This window comes from Solea senegalensis, linkage group LG15 (genome assembly GCF_019176455.1).
Source record: "Solea senegalensis isolate Sse05_10M linkage group LG15, IFAPA_SoseM_1, whole genome shotgun sequence".
Classification (NCBI taxonomy): Eukaryota; Metazoa; Chordata; class Actinopteri; order Pleuronectiformes; family Soleidae; genus Solea; species Solea senegalensis.
The window spans coordinates 6,077,416-6,098,167 of NC_058035.1; the positions used below are offsets into that span (position 1 = coordinate 6,077,416).

The following is a 20,752-nucleotide window of genomic DNA, read 5'->3' on the forward strand; positions in this document are numbered from 1 at the left end:
ATTTTAAAACGTAACATTAAAACTTATGTTTCTTCTTCTTCTTTCCTTAGTCCTCACACATGTCTTTGTATAAACATGACCAATGTTGTTTCAGTTTTAATAAAGAATATGAAATGCAGTTCATTTACATGCAAGTGAAGGACATCATTTAAATTACATAGCATGACTTTAACTTTAAGTTTTGTTGTCTACATCAAAACAGGTTGTTGTTTTTTTAAATAACTTAGAATCACTTTAACTAAATACCTCATGCAAAACTTGTGGGAGATAACTTCACTTAGAAATCTATTGTTAAGATTTAAAAGAAGTTAACTTCACTGACAAATTTAAAGCACAGGTTTCCTCTCCAAATGTAATGTCATAACCCCAAATTGCAGACCAGTCTTGATTTAGAATTAAACAAGAATTTAATGAGTGACATCAAATTACAGGGTTATATAAAAAATTCATTGAGTTTGAAAGCTACAGAAAAGTGTCCACTAACTAACACCAGAACCAGCCTTCACATCTGGATCATCTCCATCCAGACACCATACTGTTCATGCTCCATGGCTGACAGCAGTAATGCAGATAGTAGGGATGGAGCTGAGGCGCCTGGTACACTGGCACAGTCATTGGGACGTGTACTTCATTCGCATAGTGATACTGATGCTGGTAATTGTCCCTCACGAGAACTTCGAGTGCCACTTTCTTTGGTGAGCTGCACTCCATCAGCTCGGCCACGTGCCGCCGTTTGGTCTTATACCTGCGGTTCTGGAACCAGATTTTAACCTGAGTCTCAGTCAGTCCTAGGGTGAGCGCCAGATCTGTCCGCTCAGGACCTGAGAGGTACCGCTGCGTGCTGAAGCGGCGCTCCAGCTCGTAGACCTGCGCGTGAGAGAAGGCCGCTCTGGTGCGCTTCTTCGCACCGGGCCTTGGCTGTTGTTGGTCAGGAGAACACCTGACCGTGTCCCCGCAGTGAGTACATCCATCGTCTTCCGAATCCAACTCCTTTTTCTGTCCGTTGTCCAACAGAGCACAGTGATGTTGCTGCTTTGCGGCGCCTGAGAAGATGATTTTTTTTAAAAATTCAGTTCATTTCAGACAACATGATGTTTTCCTCTTTAAAGTCAGAGGAAATTATGAAATAAAAACAAGTTTATTAATTTGAGCATATTGTCATATTTAAGTGGCGACTACAAAGAATGTGATGATATAATAAAAATAATAATGATAATTTAAAAATAAATAGTTGGGGAAACGCTGACATATGCTGCCCCAACTTTGCTTAAACATAAAAACATTAGCAATAATAAGTGCAATTAAATGAAATCAAATATTGCTGAAATGTCGCAGTAACTAAACGCTGATTTTTATCACATTCTAGAATAAAAACGTCTTCCCTCTCACCTTTTCTGTGGTCGGTTTCCTCTCCTGTGGGCTCCTCACTACAGGTTTCAGATCTGAGGTTTACAAAAGACAGTCTTAGATCAGGAGGAAGTCTTTGCGGGTAGACGCGGCTTTCCTCCGCGCCTTGGTGGCACAGATCAGAGGCTCTGCAGGTGCTATTTTGCTCGGCGCACGCGTTGCGCTCTGCTGCGCACGGCTCTGCTGCTGCGCTCTTCGTGCCGGGCTTCTTCTTCTTCCCCCGGGAGTCACGTCCGGTGAGGATGTCCGTGATGGAGAAAGACGAATAACGTAATGTCATGGCTGAGGTGCGAGCACGGACAGGACAGGACAGGTCAGGTCCTCGCGCTGGGATTTGGAAGCATCCAAGAGATTGGGCGGTTGGAAATTACGCGTCCAAATTACGCATTCGAGTTTCTTTCATTGTCCTAATTTAATTGTGGTGAACAAAGTTCCGTCTGCTAATGAACAACCCAAATCAGGACCTGTCACGTCTTTAACAATATTCTTAGGCGGCAGCAGCAGCAGCAGCAGCTCCGTTTTACATTGATAGGCTCTTTTCTCTGCCCGGTCCCTCCTTCTTCGCACCGCCCAGCTCAGCTTCTGCCTGCGCTCTGAGGACGAGGCACAGAAGGAAGATTCCACCTGAGCAACTGAAGTCACATTTTTCAACAGCTCACTTTGGCAACTCAGAAATTATCATCTTATTATCTCAATGTAGCCACATGTATGTGCAGATAAGGACATGAATCAATAACAACGACAGTAATATAGACTTTAGTTGAATTATTGCAACATGGAGCTGGTTTTTGCTGCTTTGTGTTCACCAGGTGTTTGTATGTGTAAACTTTGGTAAGAAAATCTGATGCGTAAAGTTGGCAAAGCCTGCGTAAAAGCTGCCTTCACATTCTCTGATTCACTTAGCTTCAATTTTAGATTAAACATATTTGTTTTAAATTCGTTAATCAAACGAGAGCTGAACATGCACTATGTGTGGATGTATTTATTTTTTCAAAAATAAATTCCTCTATTTACATTCACGAGTTTGGAGACTATAAGATTCAAGGTTCAGGGTAGTAAACCTTTACTCATGAGTCACAGTCATGAGTAAAAACTCAACAACAAGGCAACAAATAACAACAACAACGAAATAACCATTAAAGCAAAGGTGAAAAAACTTTCACTGAAATTTCACTGAATCAGTGACAGATATTTTAGGACATTTCAGCCTCGTGGCACACACGGGTGAATAGCGCCGCCCTGTGGTCCTGATGCAAGTGTCTTCACAGTGGACAGGAAACATAGACACCCCCCACACACACACACACACACCCACCCACCCACACACACACGCGCGCGCGCATTACGCAATCAGCAGGTCTGTTCCGCAGTGAGCGGAGGCGCTGACAGATGCGCTGATCTGCCTCCTGCGCGTTGTTTTGTTTTCTTCCACTGACTAAACACAGGAATCGCTCTGTTTCTCGCAGCACATCACAACAGCAGAGTGTCAAAACATCTCTGCTACATATACGGGAGGCACTAATGTTCGATCAGCTGATGCATTATTTATTTATAGTGTTTTTGTTATTAATTACTAAAAGAAACATGTGAGACTTTGTTAGTTTGTGAGTGAAACAGCGTCTCATTCCTCCTCTCATTCACCCTCTCACTCATGTACAACAACGCGTCTTCTTCATTCTTCACTTTCTTTCGCCTGCTGAGTAAATTCCTCCTAAATCTGTCCAGTCAGCAGTTTCTGTAAATATTAACTAAATATCTTTAAATCTTGTTTTTTTTCTGACCCAATCTGATGTCAAGATTATGTATGAACACCACAAAGAACAATATCTGTTTTTTTTTATATAAGTGAAATGATTTACATTTGGCAGAAATTGGTTAAAGGTTAAACAAAATAAATGTACAATCACCTGATTTATTGCTTTTCATTACCCCAGAATGAGGCGTTTATATTTATATTTTATCTTTATTTTTAAAAGGGGCCACCGTGTTTTTACTAAACATCTTTTGACTGTTCTCCAACACGTTTCGAAGAGAAAACGTGAGGTGAAGGATAATCCAGCTGCATTTTATTTTAGTTTAAGTTTATGATACAAACGTTTTTCTCTCTTTTTTTATCCACTCCAAATCCCCTTTACATTTTAAGATCATCTAAAATGTGACGCCTTTAATTGTTTCTTTATGAATAATATTTTAATCCGGATGACATAAATCCAGGGTGAAGAGATCAACTTCTCCATGTTGGCAGCCTGTAGGTCCCACAGCGTCTTCACGCACTTCTTCTTCTTCTTCTCCTGTCTCTATATTTGGAACTGTGCGTCTCTCTCGTGAAGCTCCTTGAGTGGTTGCCATTGGAGACTTTGTTTTGGGGGAAACTTCCGCGCCTCGCGCTGCGATGAGCCGAGCTGCTATCTATGGAAGTGTAGGAGATAGTGATCGCAGGCAGCGCCTGTCAGAGCAGCAGCCGCGTCCAGGGCCGCGTCCTCAGGCATCGCCGTCCTGTCGCCAGCTCTATTTACACTTGTGACTGTGCAGCACTTAGAGCTGACACCAGGTATGTGTCCTTTACCGGCAGTGCAGTAGCCGGGGGAAGTGGCCTGTGAGGCTATCAGCGGAGACAAACACTCGCCCTAACGCTGCCATTCATCTCCATTAATAGTGTCTGCGTATTCGAGCATGTCTGTGGAGATGAAGGTGTTTCCTCTAAGTGTGTGAGTCTGTCTGTGTGTGTGTGTGTGTGTGTTTGTGCATTTGTGATTTTATTAAATGTGGGTAATCAATAAAGCAATCTATCTATATTATTTTTATAAGTTGTTCACCTACTGCCCTAAACTCACCCTGTGACACATGTGTTTAAACACAGAAGATAAGGTTGTTTAACTTGACGATAATTTGCTTTTTAAACGTTAAACATCACTGCACTTTCACATGTGTGACGTCAACGCAGTTTTAATTTACTTTTTTCTATTTACTATTGAGTTTCCCTTAAGGAAAGTTTGCCTTCACATCACATTGGATCAACAAACAAACAAAAAAATACTCTTAATTTATGAGAAAGCATGTAGAAAATGATTAACTCTAATATGAATGTATTTTTGGATGGCACATTTTTCAACGTCGTAATTCACAGATGAGTTCAAATGAATGTTAAGAAGTTGAAAACGTATGTATTTAACATCCAAAACTGATCATGACAAGTGGCGTTAAAGATAAGGATTTATTTCACATAACCTAACGGGGCTTTCATATTTGAGTTGTAATAATGATAAGACCAATAATAATGTAGGCTATTTTAGTGCAATGTGGACCAAGAGCATATTTTCCATCAATATTTATCATGCGCAGCTCAGTGAGTTATAGTCGCTCTGTGAGTCCCGGGGATGTTGGCTGTCTGGTTTATGTCCATCTGTGAATCCTGACCGGACATTAGGTTGGCTCTGAATGTTCTCTGTTTCTGCTTCTTGTCTCAGACCCAAGTCTACTACGAGCTTTTCCCACAAGAAGAAAAAAAAAAAAAAAAAAAGAAAAGAAAAAAGAAGGCTTGAGAAATAATTTGAGTCGATGAGAAATTACATGTTTGAGGAATTAAACTTTAAACACACAACATGAGTTTCCTATTCACACATTCATATTCATGTGGGAATGAATTGTAAAAAGTGCGAATTTAAAAAAACATTAAGCATATATCTCTAAATGTATCACACACACACACACACACACACACACACACATACACTCACACACACACGCCTCAAACAAAGCACTGCATGTCCCTAACCACAACCATAACCAGTTATAACCCTAATTCGAATCTAAGCTTTAATCTTAGCTCTAATCCTCTGAAATGAGATTCTCTCCTCTGAAATGCCCCATTAGGACCAGGATTAAGGCCTGGTCCTGGTCCTAACGCCAGTATTTATGCCAGAAATCATCCTAAAGAGACAACACACACACACACACACACACACACATAAAGCACAGTACATGATTGCCTCTTGTATCATTTAATTCCATCATATCACTTTTTAGAAAAATCTTTTTTTAAGAGATAAACAAAGAACACTGACCAAACACACGTCACGCAGAGGAAAAAAAAAACACATAATACTTAATACGGGTGCATTATCTTGCAGGTGTGGTTGATATTTGGATCTAACAGGATGGATCTTCTTTGGCCCACGCGTAATTAATTAAGGGCCATAGACATAAACGTACACGCACAGTATGTTTGCGCGTAAATGTCCAAGAAGATCCCTTTAAAAAAAATTAAAATAAAAAATTCTCCGGCCCACATTGCATCCATTTTGAAACCAAAACAGGCCTCGTTACGTTACGCCACGCGCAGTCCTTTTCATTCAGTACAATCAAATCTTCAACGGCAGGTTATTTTCTACAATGTGGTTCAGAGGAAAACTTGTAATACGCTCTATATGCTTTCAGGAAGTGGTGCACAGTCAACATTGCGTTATTAAGTTAAAATTTGCGCACTCCTTTTGCGTCAGTTGACGTGCTTGATTCCGTTCAGTCAACCCATACTGTACATGAGCGTCTCCCCAGGTGCGGTATAGTGCGTAAAGACTGCGCTACCACGCTCGTATGCCCTGCAGAGCTCCTTGGCAGGGTGTGACCACTGGCCCCTGAGGAGCCTGGCTTTGCGTCTGCGCGCCAAGGTTTCCCAAATTCATGTTCATAAGAGCGTTGGCAGGGGTGTTGTTGGGCGGCAGAGCAGGTAAACTGGAGTAAGTACAGGAGTAAGTGTTGGTGTACACCGAGCTGTTGTAGCTGTAGGCGGGATAAGTGTAGCTGTACGGGTTTGGAGCTCCCACTGTGTAAGGCGAGTTATAGTTCTGGGATCCAGAGAGACAAGGCCTCCCGTCCCGGACCAGCACCGGCACAGCCACCCTCCTGGGCGGTGGCGGCGGCGGTGGGTGGTGGTGGTGATGGTGGTGATGGTGACCCGCCATCTCTAGAGTCTTGTCCTGCCGCTGCCTCTTACATTTGTACCTCCTGTTCTGGAACCAGATCTTGACCTGGGTGGAGGTGAGTTTCAGGGAGCTGGCCAGGTGCTCTCTCTCCGGCGCAGACAGGTAACGCTGCTGCTTGAAGCGCCGCTCCAGCTCGAACACCTGAGCTTGCGAGAAGAGGACGCGCGGTTTCCTGCGGGTCCTCTGCTGCTTGGTGGCGGGTTTCTCTGAATCTGGATCCTCACACTCGCCCCGCAACACACCACAGCTGTCTGCGTGGGGGAGACACAACATTAGCCAGAGTCTAAATATTTATATTACACTACACAGTTTCCTGATTTCAATTCAGTTAAATTCAACCACATTTATTAATAATAAAAATGTCCCACATTCCAATTGGTGAAGACAACGCAGAAGCAAACACAACCTAACGTTACGCCAGCAGTTGATAAGGAACATTAAACATAAACACGATAAACACAAGTTTAGATAAATATTGAATTATTTTTATTTTTATTTTTATTGTATTTATTAGCATTTTTCACAATATTTAAATCACATACATGTTATGAAATATACAGTTAAAGCCCACTTCAGCAAGTTTGTATTTATTAATTGTAAGAAAATGCATGTGAGGACTTATCTGATACAACGATGACATTTTGATGACAATATATTCACGAACTTACATTCAGAACCAACCACCTATTATTTACATTTTATTTTAATGAAGTTGTTACATACGCATTCATGTGGCTATATTATAATTTAAATGAGTTTCAACACGTCTCTGCCACGGTTAGTTAAATATACATTAGTTATATTTTGGAATATTAAACATTAATATCTTATGCGTTTATTGTGTAATTGCAGGAAAGGCAGATAAAAAAACTGCGTAATTAGTTTTACATTACATTACATTAAGTAAAAATGACTGTTTCTTCTGTGCCCAAGAGCTTTATAAGGAACTATGTCTAATAACGTTAATTCTACTAATTGAATGCTAAAGTTATTCTTTAGAAAAAAATACAGTCTCTTTCTCTGTCCATATATTATTATTATTATTGTTATTGTTATTTTTAAAAGAGCCGCTTCCACGTGACCCTCTTTCTCTTTTTGGGTGAACATTGTTGTTAATAATAATAAAGCTCTGTACTCACTGCTCTCTTGCTCCTCTTGCTCCCCGCTCTCCAGCTGAAGCTCTGCGGAGTGGCTCTGCGCCGTGATGCCGAACATGTCCACGGGCAGACCGGAGCCCGACAGCCGGTCCGGCACCGTCATCGAATTAAGGTACGACATCCTCTCCTCGCTCTCCGAGAGACCGGAGCTCATGGGGCTCGGACTGTCCCTGGCTGCCAGCATGCAGGAGGGCGGCGAGTGAGAGCGGAGCGATTTGTTTGTGCCAGGGCACTGATGTGGCAGCGCACCGGACAGACCGAAGCACGAGATGAACTGGAGCTGCTGCTGAGACTGCTGCTGCAACTCTAATTTGAGAATATCCTTCACAGAAAAAGGCGTGGTGGAAGACGTTATGACCGGACTGGGAAGCATTATCGCCGCCAACGGAGAGATGACAGATTAACAGTGAGTACGAATCCAAATCTTGTCTCCGGAGCGCGCGTAAAAGAAGGGAATCTCCCGTGCGTAATCGTGAAGAATGGTCGCGGAGGGTTTGTTTGTCATGCAAACCGTAGAGCGCTGGCTTTCTTTCAGATGTGACATCCCTCTGTCTGCCTGCCTGCCTGCCTGTCTGTCTGTCTGTCTGTCTGTGGGGCTGAGAGAGAGCGAGAGAGAGGTCGATCTTGTTTGGTTGGCTGAATTCAGAAAGAGCTGGATCAGCCAAGACGCTGTCCTCTCCCTTTCAGTGACGTCCTGAAAGGCGAGGAGGGTCTCTCTCTCTCTCTCTCTCCCTCTCTCTCTCTCCTCCTCTCTCTCTCTCTCTCTCCCCTTCCCCTCTCTTAAAAGGACACATACAGGCCTAAATTATGAAATAATATCAACACTTAAGTCCTTCAGTCTGTTAAAGGTGCTAACGCAGAGGAATCAACACAGAAATATTTTAATTACTTACAATTTAAAAAAAAGGTTTAGAGCCTGCAGCACCAGTGTGTTAGTTAGTCGGTGAGTTAGTCAGTGAGTTAGTTAGTTAATTAGTCAGTCAGAATTAAAAATTCTCTCCGTGTCTCTTCCTCTCGTTGCACAGCTCTCCCCATCATCACCGCGGTGCTTTTAAAGATTAGCCCATATCTTCGTTTCCTGCCTCGGTTTATCCACGGATAAGATAATACGCCGCGACTGTGGGAAATGAGATAAAAACTGGGAACCCAACCAGGAACACGAATAATATGAATGTATTGTTTTTTGTTTTTTAAATATTATTGATTATGTTTCCCTAATGTTTGGAGAAATATCTTTTTTTTCACCCTCCACTAAAATGTGGCTACGAGGATGCTTTCCCTTGATATTATAGGTCAGTATTTCCTTGAAATAAAGCCCTGCATGCTGTAAACAAATACATAAATATACAACAATAATTATAACAATAATAATAAAATCGGAATTAAAATAATGCGTTTCATGTGCGATAATTAATACCAGTAAAGGGAAACTGGAACGTAGGTGCAATAACTGGTTTGGTTCGATAATAACAATACTACTACTAATTATAATAGTAATAACAATAATATTAATAACAATAATAATAATGATGATGCATATTTTGAAATAAGATGTAGTTGTAATTTTTGGATAAACCTGGATATTCTTCAGGTTCTCTTCGTGTTTTCTGTTATTTAAAACACAGCTAGATAAAAAAAAGGAAGAACAACAAACAAAGAGAAACAATTCTCCTTAATTGCAGAAGTGACTTTTGTGCCACAGAGTAAAAGACGCGCTTAGTGAAACGAGACACCTGTGTCCTGCAGGTCTCCTATCTGTGGCCAAGTGCAGGCGCCAGGGTCTGAAGGCCCATTGCGCCTAAACCGTGTGGAAAGAAAAGAAGAGCATGCCGACATAATCTCATCCGCTCCACATCAACATGGCGCTGTTTAGATTAGGACTGCAGCATCCACACCACCCCCTCTTCTCCTCTTCTCCCCTTCGCTGCCTTTTAAACCTTTAAGTGGAGTGTGACAACATGCAAAGGATCCAGGTCTGCTGATGGGGGGAAAAGGACATTTTTTCACCACGACTCTTCAGATTTTGGATGATTAGGAGTTTTTGCGGGAAACAGCCTGTATTTGTTTTTGAATTAACCTTTTATTTTGGTGTGCCAATAGACGCAAAAACAAGCACAGCCCCTTTAAATGTGTCCAAGCTGTAAATCAACACGAGTCACAAATACATTAATTACCCATAATTTCACCAACCGCAACATTAAGTCAAACACGTGAAAAAACAAACAGTTATAATAAGAGCAAACAACAAGTGCTTTCATGTTGAATTAATTTGTTTAATTGATGATGTCTGTTGTCCTTTATATGTTTATGAAACAGACCAAATTAATAGCAGGTTATTTAAAAAGAAAAAAGAAAGAATTCAGTCAGTCTTGTGATCTTTTGCTATTTTTAATGCGCAAAAATCCAGTAAATCCTTAAGAACAGACCCAATACATTCATACGTGAAAGTTCGAAGCGTGTTAAAGTGTCATTCGCTCTTTCTGTGTCAGTCTAAAAGCTCACTCCTTATTTCCGTGTCAGGTCACAGCGTCACGGGTCACGGACGTGGGTTTAAAAAAAACAAAAAAACGCGCACTCACTCACGCGCCTCGCGGCCCCTCCTGACCATCATCAGTGGGGTCTTCGCGTGCCACCGCCGCAGCCAGAAGGTGGCCAAGCAGAGGCGCGTTGTTTACGGGGCGGAAGAGTCTGTTTCCTGCCTGTAACAAAACCCAGACTCCCAGTTTAGTGTCAGAGAGCTGATCGGTGCTGAAGGCGACTCTCCAATACATCATCTCAGAATCATCGCGATAAGTGAGGCGGGGATAAGGTCAGGCCTTTGACTCGGGTTAGACCACGGAGAGAAGGCTGTATGACATCTGTGTCACACGTGGGTTTTAATAGCTATAGTGTAGATGTTTTCTTTATTATTCTGATAATAATAATAATTATTATTATTATTATATTACATTCCAAATTGATGATGAACACCAATCTGTAAAATGTGCCATATTGCACCCATTGGCTAATTCTGTAATCCATAATGGACTAAATAAAAAATACACAAAGAGAGTATGAAAAGTGACAATAACAACAAATAAAGGAAAATAACTTAGACTTATTACAGATATCCATAATTTAATTATTCCATGTAGTCAAATTGAACATTTCACAGTTACACTTATCTGCAGCTGTCATCATCAGTGATCATGATTCCATGGGTAATTGAAGATATCTTGAACAGAACTTATGATTTTTCAGAATTAGGTCATAGATATCTTAGCATGGATTGTTGAGGCTGGCCAATAGTTCAATAACAATATACATATATATATATATATATATTATTTATTTATCAAATGTTTGAGAACCAGTTCTCATTTACAAAAAATGACCTGGCCAAGATGCTCCAGTAGGAATGAATACATAGACACACACATATCAACATATACATGCAAAAATTAAAAATGGTATTGTAATATTTTTTTGTAATAGACATTATGTTCATACCATAATGTTTCTGTAGAAATCTCCAATTAAAAGCTTTGCAATTATGGTGCAAAATGTGTGCGAGACATTAGGGAGGAGGAGTTTTAACTTTGTAATATAGTAATTATCAATTCTGATTCACAAACATATTCATATGAGGGATTTTACACTGATTATAGTCTATAGTAACTCATTTTACCAGGATATTACTTTGGAAATAATGTATATTTACCACACTATTACCATTATTGCTGTACTGTAACATTATATATCACGATATCATGTTCTTCAGTATCAATATAACAAAGGGATCCGTACATATGAAGATAATGTTTATAACTCACTTTAACACAAAACAGAATTAAAACATATCACAATAATTATTGATATGAATTGATATAACACTTTTTTAGTCATTATAATATTTTTGTTCATATTGCCCAGACCTGTATGGACATACAACCATAATCTGGTTGTATTTTTCCACAATTAAAATAGAAAAATGCAGTATCTGTAATGCCACACACACGAGTGGAGACAGTGGTGACGTCACAGGAGTAGTGAAGTTGTGGATTTGGAAGTGACGTGGATTATCTGAGGTGTTCATTTCCAATACTACAGGAAGAAGTGAATTATGGATATCTGTGATACATATCCAGACCGCGTTAGAAAAGCGACCGCCATACTGTGGAGCTATGTAGGACACATTCCTCCCACTTCACTTGTGGTGAGCTCTTCAAAGCTGGTGTCTTGCCAGGCAGCGCTGAACATGTTCCCTCTTGTTCTGCTCCTTCCCTTCGTATCTCTGGTGTAGTCGAACCTTGCAGCGGTGCAGTGTCTTCTCTGCAGAGTGGCAGGTGTACGTTTGTGTCTCAGTGCAGTGGTGGTACCACTGCAGGCCCAGGAAAAACTCTCTCCCTCTCTCTCCCTCTCCCTCTCTCTCCTCCTCCTCCTCCTCTGTGAAGACAGAACAGATCCCAAGAGGGAGAGAGGTTTGATGGCTTTGGTAATGACTGCAGTTATCGTTCCCCTGTGGTCCACGCTTCAATAAAGACGAGAGCAGAGCAGTATCACAAGGTGATAGCACTCCAGTAAACTCGATCGTGAGGAAAGCATCCGTATGAGTGCATGCGTGTGTGTGTGTGTGTGTGTGTGTTCTTTTATTTGTGGCTTTTTGTGGCAAAGTGAGGATGGTGGTTTTAGGCTTAGGTTAAAGGTTAGTCACTTACTTGTGGTGACTAAGGTCAGCGTACAGAAAGGTTCCCAAATGTACCCAAATGTTTAAATGCACTTTTGTAAGTCGCTTTGGATAAAAGCGTCTGCTAAATGACATGTAATGTAATGTAATGTAATGTTCCCCACTATGAATGAAGTGCAAACATTTGCATGTGTGTGTCCTGGTATAGGACATTTTCTGGGACCCAAACCTGGTCCTAATGAGGCAAAAGTGAATAAGTAAGTGTGATCTGTCATCTGTGTGTGTGTGTGTGTGTGTGTGCGTGTGTGGTATTTGTGGCAAAATCAGGAAATCTTGGCTGGTCCTCACACCGTTTGGGGGGTTTTAGGGTTAGGGTTAGTATTGGGTTTAAGGTGAAAGTAAGGGTTAGTCACTTAGTTGTGATGATTAAGGTTAGAGTAAGGGTCCTGAAGCACAAACATTTGTGTGTGTGTGCGCTGGTATAGTACAATTTTCTGGCATAAACACATCACTATCTATAGTTAGGACCAAAACCTGGTCCTAATGAGGCAGATCCTCTTTTCGGAGGAAGTGGATAAGTTTAGGTATGAGGGTCTGACATTAGTTTAAGGTCAGTGATAATGCTTTGTCCAGGCTGTTCAAATGAAGTCAATGCAAAGTCCTAAGAAGAATAGCTGCACACACCTGTGCGTGTGTGTGTGTGTGTGCGTGTACAGGTGTTACAGCTGAGGAACTGCAGTATTATTCTTGTAACGGCGCTCGTGATGGGCGAATAACAACAATAGATTGCTACACTCGGAAAACAGATTAGCTCAAGGGTCTGTGCACAATCTGTTTTTCTTGTAAGCGAATCATTTTCCCGTGCACCTTGCCTTCATTCAGAGAGCTTGTGGCAATATGGAAGCGATGAGGCCATTAAGATTAGATGACCTGTAAAATGCAAAATAAAGTAATTACATTGCAGTGTGTGGCCCATTAAGTACTTTTCCCTTTTCCTCTTGGGTTCATGGTTATCAGTGTGACTGGCGGAGGACCAAACTGTTGTGTGTCAGTTATGGCTCAGTTCTTTTGGGTCCCGGAAGGTGAGTCTTATCAGCAGTGCATGTGCTGGTGTCAGTAGCCACGACCCAGACTCGGCTATTGTGCCCAAGTGACGGATGACAGCGCCTTCTCACTGGAGGAAATGAAGAGGCCAGAGGCGAGTCTTGCAGAGCTGAAAGTTTTTCCCCAAAATCCTGTTTTCACCCGTTTGCCTTTGGCCCTCTAAGCAACACATACTTCACCGTAGTAGATTAAAGGTGGGAGCTCATTTGCATGCTGCAAATGTTGTGGTCACGAGGTGAGAGGGAAACGGACCGTTATATTTAAAAGAGTGTGACAGGTTTGTTTAGGGTCTAACGTGGAGACCATGAGAGGAGGAAGTGAGGTCAGGCCAGTCTGGGTCTCCTGCCCTTTGGCCTCCCCTGGGTCTCATAAATTAGCCTGCTGTAATTCTCTCCCAGACGGCCTTGTCCCAGCAGGTGTGTGTTTGTATATATGAGCGCTAACAGGGGATGTAAGAGCTGTAATGCCCATGATCTACGGTGTTGGGAATGTAGTTTGGGAGGAAACATGCAACCTAAATATGCTTATCCTCACAGGCCGTGTAGATAAAGATACTGCAGGGGAGGCGGGGTTTTCACTGAATAGGATGTGTGGGGCCTTGAATGTTCCCTCACAGTAATTCTTGGCTTGAGTTGTTGAAGAGAAAAATATTAAAAATATCAAAGGTTGAATCAAGTTCAGCTGCCCACTGCGGGGACTTTCTCTAACTGGAGCAGTAATTGCTCTCTTGGGGGACGACGATGTTGCTGTTAAAGTAACAGCAAACATGCATCCTGGCTGTAAGAGGTAAACATCCTTCACAATCACAATGGTGTCTTTATCAATGTCACACGTTGTTTTGATGAATTGGGCTTGATTTTTATAGTATAGCATGTTAAGTAAGTGCAGCGTCATGTGTCGTTCACACTGAAAGTCATTGTCACCATGGAGACTGTCCTTCAACTGGACGATCCAAGCCCCCGCGTTGGCTGACGTCCCCTCGTATATATAGATATGGAGCCCATGTTCTGTACGTGACCCTGAACTTTGACTCTTCTGAGAATGGGAGAAACAAACGTTGGATGATCTCTGTGTTATTGTTATTATTAATGTTACATTGTTCATGAAGACACTTTCTTCTCGTTTTTGTGGCAGTTTGCTGTAAACGCAGATGGAAAATAAGCAGTCTGGGTAAAAAAATAATAATTCAGACACAAGTCCTCCTCTTCCTGTCTTTGTTTCTCAGCATGCATATTTGTATAAAGCCACGGTCTGGACAGCTCAAGTTGGCCAAAAGAGGGCATCAATCAATGAGAATAGTTTCTGAGGGTCCAACCCCGCCTCGTGGGGTAAAGGCAGTCTTGTACCTTGAGTAAAAGTACACGTATCTTACCAGAAAATGACTCTGGTAGAAGTTGAAGTCACTTTTTATAATATTACTAAAGTAAAAAGTCTTAAAGTATTTGACATTTACTGTAAAAGTGAGGAGATTGGATAAAGCCATTTTGTAGCTCAGTGGTAAGGTGTGTTGTCTTTCAACTGGAAGATTGTGGGTTCAGTTCCTGGCCCTACTAGCCTGTAAGACACTTAACCCATGTTATGATGTGTGAATGGCAAAACTATAGTGTAAAGCAGCTCATCAAGCTGATTTTATTTGGTAGTAACGAGCAACAAAGATAGAGGAGATTTAGTGGTGTAAAGGTATATGTAAAGTATATGTAAAGTAACAGAGTATTTGTACTTTGTTACTTTACAACACTGGGCAAAGGCCATGTCTGTCTTAGGTCGTGTGTTAAAAGTATAGATAACATCAAATTTGTGAACAGTATCCATTTATACATACATATACTGTACATTTATACATTATATAGTTTTATACAGTATTCATGTCTGCACAGTGAGCATTCGTCAGTGTACGCCACTTCTAAACCTCACCAATGAACCGAGTAACTTGTTTTACAGTAACAGAGTCGGATAATGCTCAGTTGTATCATACAGTGGATATCTCAGTGAGGAAACAAAGACACGTACTGTGTTTCCTCTCAGTGTTGATCTGCTGCTACCTTATGTTTTTACAAGAGGTACATGGCAACATTTTCAGGATTCCTCTTGGATCTGACACAACCTCGTCCGACGGTGTCTCGTCACCAAGTCAGTGTAAACGTATTGTGCCGTGTTATTTCAGCTGTTGACATAGAGAGTGGCTGCCACATTCATGTTCCATATTTGAACATGTAAAATTGGTGGCTGTAATTCTTATTTAAATACAATAATGCAAGCACCTTCTGTCAGTCAAATGTTTAGATATGATTTTTCACTGATGTAGGAACTCTTTATATGTCTGGAGCTCCAGATTACAATACTATGAGTTTTGATTTCATGTTCTGGTCAAACCTGAAGTCACATTGTCAAACACATACAGTAAATCTGACATGGGAACTAAGTGGGTGGTTTTTCCGTTGTTTTCATACAAAGTGCATTCAAGCTCCCCCACCAAAACTCAAACTCAAAACTGCTAGAAAACACATTTAAAACAGCATGATGGCAAATGGTAGTGAAGCCACTTCTGCAGCAACCATATTGAAATATAGATGAAGCAGAATATCATCTATGATGAAACTACACTAAGTCAGTGTGTTGTGAGTGACGGTGTGTTCCGTCTGAGTGACAGTTGTTGCTATTGTTCTCGTCAGACGAGCTCTGTCTGAGACACACGTCAAACGATTTGATGAGGTTAGATTAAGTGTTTGGCTGAGGCGCACGCTGCTTTTTACTGTGCTATACTTGGCGACCGAAAATACTGTAATGTTGTGATACCAATCAGAGCACATGTAGGTATATACACATACATGCAAACCTGCAAAGAGACACACAAGGCCGGAATGTAGACAGACACACAGGAGAGCGCTCATGTCTGTTATTGCACGCATGCTCCATCAGTCACTGGACTACACAGGGAGCGACAGGGAGGTCCTGTGCTCATTGTTGTTGCTGTGTCTACTCTCTTGTTAGAGAATTGATGACACTGTCTTTGGAAAACAAACAAGGCGGGAAGCTAAAAAGGTGGTCACTCACCACAAGTCTCTGACCCAGAGACACAGGGGCCAACGCAACATGTGAGCAACGCTGCAACATCCCTCTTGGAATGTGCTGCAGTGTGTGTGTGTGTTTTTGTGATACCACAGCTGGAATGTGACTTGTGCCTGAATGTGTGCCTTTGTGTGTTCCAGTGTCTGCGTCCTGCAGCAGCAATAGTACCAGGCGTGCAAAATGAACTTTGTTGGCACAACTCTCCCTCTCTTTCATATTTGCATTACACTGTGAGATGCCAAAATAAATGTTCCACATATCAATGTCAAAAAAGAAAAGAAAAAGTAAAGTAGAAGGTTACTGTGAATGCTGCTCTGACTAATGCATTCATCTCAGGTGTGACACGCTGTCCCTCTGGGCGCTCTCCTGCCAGAGGCTACTCCTGTCACTTACTGCTCTGACTCACACTTCACATCACAGTCCAGACCGTGGCCATGGGGCATCCCACTCTACACACACACACACCAAAACCCTGACTCCGGCCCCCAGGACTTGTTCTAGGAGCTCAAATCCCATAATTGCAGGGCTGACAGTTATAGCTAACATACAAGAAACCCTCACCTGGTCGGAAAGAATGAAAACATCTACTGTCAAAGTGAGGCGAGGGGATGAGTGGGGTGGGTGGGGGGCCGTGGTAAGGGGTTTGGGGGAAAGTGAGTAACATCTGGGAAAAAACAGGAGGAGAAAATAGTAACTCAGTGTTCTATAATAAAAGGGTGTTAGGATTAACTGTATCACTTTAGCGTAGGCGCACTTTAATGGGATTAAAAGCCGTCAGTGATGCTCCAATAGTGGGTTGATGCATGGTTTGTAAATCAGACATAATCCCATTGACAGCAGATTTATGAGATTTCTTTTTTCTCAACCTAGTTTGACCTTGTTGTATTCTTTAGTTTGGGCATTGATTAATGAATGGATCTAAAATATTATTCATTATTTATGGCATTATGTTTTGTTTGAAAGGACACTGGTGTACTGCATTTATTTCTGTAAACGGTTCCCTGAAGACTTGGTCAAACATTTATTTATGATTCTATTTTCCGTTCGCTTTAATGCAATGCCACTTTGTTCCTGTAGGTCTGGGCAAGTCGTCGTTTATCGGAGCTTTTCCAAAGAAAACTGAAAGAGACAGTAATGCTCCACTGAGCCGAGGATAACTGCGAAGTTTGATCATTTGTTAGAACTGCGCTGTGTTACATTTACATCGGAACTCGGAGAAATGCAAACATATCTCCATTATCAGCCATTATACCTGTTAGTAACAACACTCTACATGGTATTTTGCGTGCACAAGTAGTAACACAGCAACATGACTATGGTTTAAAATTAAACTGTACGATTGAGAATAAGAAATCTAGATTGCTGCAGCTTTAACTGCATACATTTGATTAATACATACAGAACCAAATTATCTCAGACTCAAGAAAGAGTGGGAAAATGCAACTGTTGAGTAGCAGTGAGTGATAAGGATTTTTATTCCCTTTTTTATATGTAATTCATTGCCTTGTGTGAGTTTTAATGTCTTTTATTTCTTCTGTCTTTTTATCTATTATTATGCAGTCCACATCCACAGCACTGTGGTTGCTTTAAAGTGCTCTTATAACATTGTGTCTGATTTAATATCAACAATATTTAATTGCATATTAAATTAGTGCAAAATGAAACTATTCATAATAAAAAATCATTTGCAAATGACTCGTTAACTCGATAACTTGATACAGAACCAGACCTTTTTTCAACATTTTCATATTTTAAACTCGTATCTAATGTGAGAACAAATGGACTCTGCCCTCTGCAGTATATCGTATTTTAGAAGTAATGACTACAATTAAATTTGCCTATATTTTATTATAATAATTACTTATGATAATAATATATAATTATTCATAAAGGCATCATTTATGCATTCTGTCATTGCTTTGGTTACAAAACTACACACACAACACACTGACTGTAATTGAGTGCAGGTATGACTTTTGGAAAATAAGTACCTTTTGATTTAGAGAGTACCTTCTCTAGATTTCTGTATCAATAATTTTGACAGTGGAATAATTGTTACTATAGATTATGTTACCGCATTAATCCAAATTTTTATAATTTGTTAATTTGTTCTGCATAAAATCTTAATTACTTACTTATTTAGTAACTATAGCTGTCACTAGTAGTTTCTTTAAATTAGAGCTTTTTCACAGCCACAAACTCCAACATTTTGCCCTTGGAATAAGTTGACTTTAAATTTAAGTAATCAAAAAACTATGTTGCTCTTTGGTTCATTTGGTCCACATACTGCTAATCTTGCACATATTTGCTGATTATATGCATGAGGGTTTATTCTGCTACATTCTATATCTACTGCGACTACTGTACATTTATATTTATTTTGTGCTTGTCATAGAAATTCTTAGTTTTCGAATTCTTATTTTTTGATGTAGGATTGGAAGTGATCAGGTAGTGGCATCGGGAAAGAAATATCCTTATTTATCAATGTATTGTTCTCTCAAGCCCTTTGTTTAAAACAAAACAACAAACAAACAAACAAAAAAAGAAATAAATAATATCATGGTCATATTAATGTATAAGAAACCCGTCTGCCAGATAGACATGTTGAAGATAAAGATACATTCTCCTCTCCTCAGAATACTGCAGTAAACATACATCAAACATGTACATGTACTCTTTTGAAGCATGCTTAATCACACAGGCAGGCATTAGTGATGAATTATATATATAAAAAAATACAGAATTACAAGATGAGAGTGTCCTTTTCACCACCTCTGTGTTAGACCACAGGTTGAGCCAAACCACCAGACAGAAACACGCTGAGCTCTGCCTCCAGTGTGGCTGCTGTAAAGCTTCCCAGCTAATGTCGCTGGTGGATGGTGAGCAGGTTGAAGTGGTCTTCATTTATCAACTGCTTTCTGCTCCTGTTGACATATGTGAGGGAAGAACAGCGGCGCTGCTGTGTTTATACTAAAGCTCGGCCACAGTCTTTTTAAAAAAAAAAAGAAAAAAAAGAAGCAGATTTGGAGTCTTGCATATTCTCAATAATGCACGTGTCCTTTAGTGTAGAGCTGACATAGAGTAACTGTCTGTTCAGGCAGGCTTCAACGTGATATAAATGGTGTCCACATCAAAAAGTGTGGCTTTTTATTTGAAATGGAAGACAATCCAGGTCAGCATTTATTCCCAAAAACAGGGTCTGCATGCAGTTTCTCTTCATTTCAGTTTGACAAATATATTTGGACTTTATTTAAGATTTTGTTAAGATCACATTAAATTAACTCGTCAAACATATTCTATGTATCTTGGGAATGTCTGCTTTATCCTTTAAAAGTAATATTTGATGTGACAGGAATGGCACTAAAAATAGAAGAGTAGATTAGATTAGATTAGACTAGACCAGATTATTATGGATTTTACTTTATCGATCCCTTTACACAGCAGTGAAAAAAAAGAAAAAAGATCTACAAATTAGGAATAGAATAAGGAATGAAATGAGACAGATGCAAAAATGTAAAAAATAGAATTAAGTAATAGAATAAAATATGGAACATGAATACAAAGGTATACAAGATAGTATTTAAAATGTTATTATATTATATATATATCTTTTTACATATAAACAAAGTGCACCTTTCAGTAAAGTAAATATAAATAATATGCTGCTGTATAAAGCACAGATTTGCTCTTGTCACTGCAAGGCAAGTTTATTTGTATAGCATTACTCATGGGCAACGCAAATAAAAATCACAGAATAAAAGTAAGACGTTAAAATTACATTAATCATAGAGAAATCAATATTAAAATTAGAAAAGAGGCTAAAATTAGACAGTGATAGAGAGATAAGAGTGTGATTTATAATAAAAGTTCATTCTTGTCTTTTAGATGCACTAAAATAATTATTTGGAAATGTAAGAGAAAGCTGCAGTAAACAGTGATGTTTTCAGGCCTGATTTAAATGCACTGACAGTCAGAGTCTGAGCAGACCTCAGGTATTCAAGATGTTTGTGAAACAATGATAAAGACAACACTACACAGATCAGCAATTAGTGGCCCGTGGGCCAAAACTAGCCCGCTAGCATCAGTATCTGGCCTGGCAGATGATTTAACAAATCTGATCTTAACTTATTTGCTTATCTTCACAAAAAAATAACAATAATAATTTCACATGGAGTTCAAAGCTTTTATTCTGGAAAAAAATATTAACTTATTCAAATAGATCATGTTGCTAGAATTGACAGTTAACCTTAACAAAATGTTTGTTTTGAAAAAATAAAAAATAAAAACATTGCTGTTGTCATGGACAGGCAGGTTTGGGAAGTAAATGTCCGTAAAATAACTACTTGCATGTGTTAGGCTCAAAGATT

The 20,752-nt window shown here is 40.1% G+C and overlaps 2 protein-coding genes across 2 annotated transcripts; both read right to left on the minus strand.

Annotated features, from left to right (window-relative positions):
- Positions 1-438: 438 nt before the first annotated feature.
- Positions 439-1,897, minus strand: nkx3.3 (NK3 homeobox 3). Its single transcript, XM_044046420.1, has 2 exons — positions 1,390-1,897; positions 439-1,043 (listed from the first exon to the last, which is right to left on the minus strand). The coding sequence occupies exons 1-2, from the start codon at positions 1,685-1,687 to the stop codon at positions 514-516; spliced, it is 828 nt and encodes a 275-aa protein (XP_043902355.1). The 5' UTR covers positions 1,688-1,897; the 3' UTR covers positions 439-513.
- A 3,419-nt stretch (positions 1,898-5,316) lies between these two features.
- Positions 5,317-8,156, minus strand: nkx2.3 (NK2 homeobox 3). The gene is made up of 2 exons (XM_044046195.1): positions 7,529-8,156; positions 5,317-6,640 (listed from the first exon to the last, which is right to left on the minus strand). Exons 1-2 carry the CDS (start codon positions 7,917-7,919, stop codon positions 5,988-5,990), a joined length of 1,044 nt encoding a protein of 347 aa, XP_043902130.1. The 5' UTR covers positions 7,920-8,156; the 3' UTR covers positions 5,317-5,987.
- Positions 8,157-20,752: the final 12,596 nt, after the last annotated feature.